The sequence below is a fragment of the Amphiura filiformis genome, chromosome 15 (assembly GCF_039555335.1).
Source record: "Amphiura filiformis chromosome 15, Afil_fr2py, whole genome shotgun sequence".
In the NCBI taxonomy this organism is placed as follows: domain Eukaryota; kingdom Metazoa; phylum Echinodermata; class Ophiuroidea; order Amphilepidida; family Amphiuridae; genus Amphiura; species Amphiura filiformis.
Genome location: NC_092642.1, coordinates 27,036,797 through 27,040,305, shown reverse-complemented (window position 1 = coordinate 27,040,305; position 3,509 = coordinate 27,036,797). Strand labels below are relative to the sequence as shown.

Genomic DNA, 3,509 nt, shown 5'->3' with positions numbered 1-3,509 from the left:
TTCTGGGGTTTGTCTTTCGGTGACACAAGCATGCTGCGGATGGTGTTTGCAGGTTTGGAATGCACTGTCACATTCGCTTGTCTAATTTTACGGTTGATGGCTTCCGACACCCCTTGCACGCACGGGAGGGTGATATGTCCTTTAGGGGGATTATCAGTGCGGCGTTTGGGTTTAGGTGAGACTTTCTTGCTGTGCGGTGTGTTCCAAGCCCATTTGGTGTATCCACAAATGGATTAAGATCGCTTCACGTGTTGTAATTCAGTGTCCAGACTAGCTTGATCAGACGAAAGGGTTTCAGCCCTGTGAGTAAGAGTACGAATGACCCCGAGTTTGTGCTCAAGAGGTTGGTGGCTGGCAAAACTCAGGTACTGATCCGTGTGTGTACTTTTTCTGTACACACTAAAGCTCAACTTGCCATTTGGTGCTCGGGTGATGAGAGTGTCCAACATAGCGATGCGGTTGTTCAGTTCGTGTTCAATCGTGAATTTGATGGCATCGTGGATGGAATTCAAATGCGCAGTGAAGCTGTCGAGGTCCGATTTTTGAATGATAACCGTGGTGTCGTCCACGTATCTTCCCCAGTATCGGGGTGGATTGCTAAACGACGAAAGGGCTTTCTCCTCGAATGCTTCCATAAATAAGTTCGCTATGATTGGACTCACGGGAGAACCCATCGCGGCACCTTCAGATTGAATGTAAAAGTTGCCTTCGTACACAAAGTATGTGGGTTTTAAGCACGTACTAAGCAAGTCGGTGATCTGTTGGGGGCTCAAGTCCGTCCTAGATTCATGCGTGCTGTCATTCATGAGAAGGGTCTTGATGATGCCGAGAGTTTCGTCTACCGGGATGCTGGTGAATAATGTTGTGACATCGTACGAAACTAGGCACTCACTGTCCAACAGGGTGAACTTGGATAATTTGTCCACCAGATCTTCACTGTTATTTAAATGTCTATCAGTTTTGCCAACGAGCGGTGACAGAATGTTGGCGACCATTTTAGCCGTGTCGATCGAACCGCGGCTGGCTACAATCGGTCTCAAGGGACAAGAAGGCTTGTGGACTTTGGGGAGTCCGTAGAATTTGGGAACCTCCGATGTTGTGGGGTATAACTGTCTATAAGTCTGATAACTAATAACTTCTTCATCCTTTAAAGTCTTGAGTTGATCAATAAGCTGGTTCTTATACTTGGGAGTCGGATCTTTCTTGATGGCTTTGTACGTGCTCGTATCACTTAAAAGATCCTTAGCCTTCTGATAGTTGGTTTTGTTTAAAATCACAGTGGATCTGCCCTTGTCGGCAGGCAGAATCATAATTGACTCATCAGATTTTAAGTTCCTCAGCGCATCTCTTTCCTCCTTCGAGATGTTACTAGGGGAGATTTTTGCATGCTCAAGAATGTCAATACAGTCTAATCTAAGTCGTGCAGCTTCATCACTATCATGACCAATTACTTTTGAGGCCGATTCAATGCCGGTGACGAATTCGACAACCGGTAATTTGGTGGGACTTACCGCGAAATTCAGCCCTTTCTGTAAAGCAGACAGTTTAGGCTGCGTGAGTTGTTTATCCGACTTGTTGATTACCCATCTATTGGTAACATTCTTGCGATCAGAGTCTTTTATATCCACAATCGGCTTGCGTTTTCCCCGCGAATCATCCTTTTTCGCACTTGACAGACGAGCAAATTTGTTTTGTTGTCGTGACCTGCATTTCTCTCATTCAGCTTTCCGCGCATGCGTAACCCAATGTTTTACTTCCGTGTAGGTTTCCATGGGCAAAATAGTAAACGATTCCTCATCAATGTCCGCGATTTGATTCTTGACAATATCCAAGGTAGCGTTTACCAACAAGCTGGTTTTGTGCTCGTTGAAGGATCTTATCCGCATTAATCCCTTTCACAGAAGATTTAAGCTTGAGACTGACAGGTGTCGTATGATGGTGTTTACAATGCAGCGTAAAATGAAGATGGTTTCTAAACCTCGCAGATTTGCGTTCCAGAAATTCAAAACGTCTCACTAGTTTTGTGACCATCCGGCCGTGATCGCTATCGAGACGGGAATGAAGATTAAACTGCTGTGGCGTAGACATAATTATTTGAAACTTTTAAACTAATTCACACAAGCAAAATGAAAACTCACTCAGAAATTTTCGTGACTCATCCGAGTTCACTTCTTCAGCTGTTGTGACTGCTGATAGACGTTAGCGGTACTGGAGTCACGTGATCGATCTTGTGATATCGATCTATGTGACTCCAGAAGTTCCTTCGTGAAATCAAAGGAATGTATCAATTATACAACAATACAAAATTGTTTATACTGTTTTATACGTTTGTGAAGGTTGTCATTCATCCAGGTATAATCAAATATAAAATTAAACTTTGTAAATTAACCAAGTGAATGAACACATCAAGTTCACCCAAGAGCCCATCAAGGAAGGAAAACTTGCGTTTTTGGATTGCTCGGTCCACGTTCAAAGTGACGGCAAAATTGAAACGTCAGTGTATCGCAAGGACACACACACTGACCAGTACTTACTGTTCGATTCACATCACCCCTTAATACACAAGCTTGGGGTCATCAGAACTCTGTTCCATAGAGCCGATACCATTTCTTCTAATGAAATCGTGAAAGAGGAAGAGCATAAACACCTCAAATCAGCCTTGGGTGTGTGTGTGGATATCGCCAATGGACTTTTCACAAAGCGCTTCCCACGTCAAACGACGACACGCCGGTTCAGCGCAAGAACATTACTATCCCATACGTGTCAGATCTATCGGAGAAACTTCGTAGGATCTTCAGCCGACATCAGATCCCTATGTCTTTCAAACCTACGAACACTTTGAGACAAAAGCTGGTTCACCCAAAAGACAAGCCACCCAAAGACAAACAGAGCAATATTGTCTATGCTATTGAATGCAAGGTCAACAATTGCCAGGACTTGTACATTGGTGAAACAAAACAGGCCTTGGCTAAGCGTATGTACCAACACAGACGTGCCAGCTCCAGTTGTGGGGATTCTGCAGTATATACGCATTTGGACAGCACGAATCACTCCTTCGACAACAAGGACGTTGTGATCTTAGACAGGGAGCGCAGGTGGTACGAAAGAGGAGTAAAAGAAGCGATCTATGTCAAGAAAGAACAGCCTTCACTCAACAGGGGAGGCGGCCTGCGTCACAACTTGGCGGGGGCCTACAATTCCGTTATTAAGAACATTCCAAAGAAGTTTGGCTCTAAATCTACGACCTCTGGCAACACCATCTCGCCACTGGTCAGTGACCAATTGCCGACAGACCAACAGACGGCCTGAAGATGCACCTAGGATAAGGTGTGAAACCGTTGCCTCTCAAAACCGTGAGTCCAGTTGAATAGATTTAACAAGTTTAATTTTATATATACTGTTTTATCATGATACAGGTATAATGATTCTCTTTTTTCACTTAAAAGATAAATACATATTTCACATTCTGCTATAAAATTAAATACATGTGCTTGTCAATGATTTTATCA

The 3,509-nt window shown here is 43.7% G+C and overlaps 1 protein-coding gene across 1 annotated transcript; it reads right to left on the bottom strand.

The window, feature by feature from the left end:
- Positions 1-233: 233 nt before the first annotated feature.
- Positions 234-1,310, bottom strand: LOC140170834 (uncharacterized). Its single transcript, XM_072194049.1, has one exon. The coding sequence runs from the start codon at positions 1,308-1,310 to the stop codon at positions 234-236; it is 1,077 nt and encodes a 358-aa protein (XP_072050150.1).
- Positions 1,311-3,509: the final 2,199 nt, after the last annotated feature.

Excerpts from the sequence above, each read along its gene's own strand:
- LOC140170834 (XM_072194049.1), bottom strand. The coding sequence starts at position 1,310 with ATGATTCTGCCTGCCGACAAGGGCAGATCCACTGTGATTTTAAACAAA.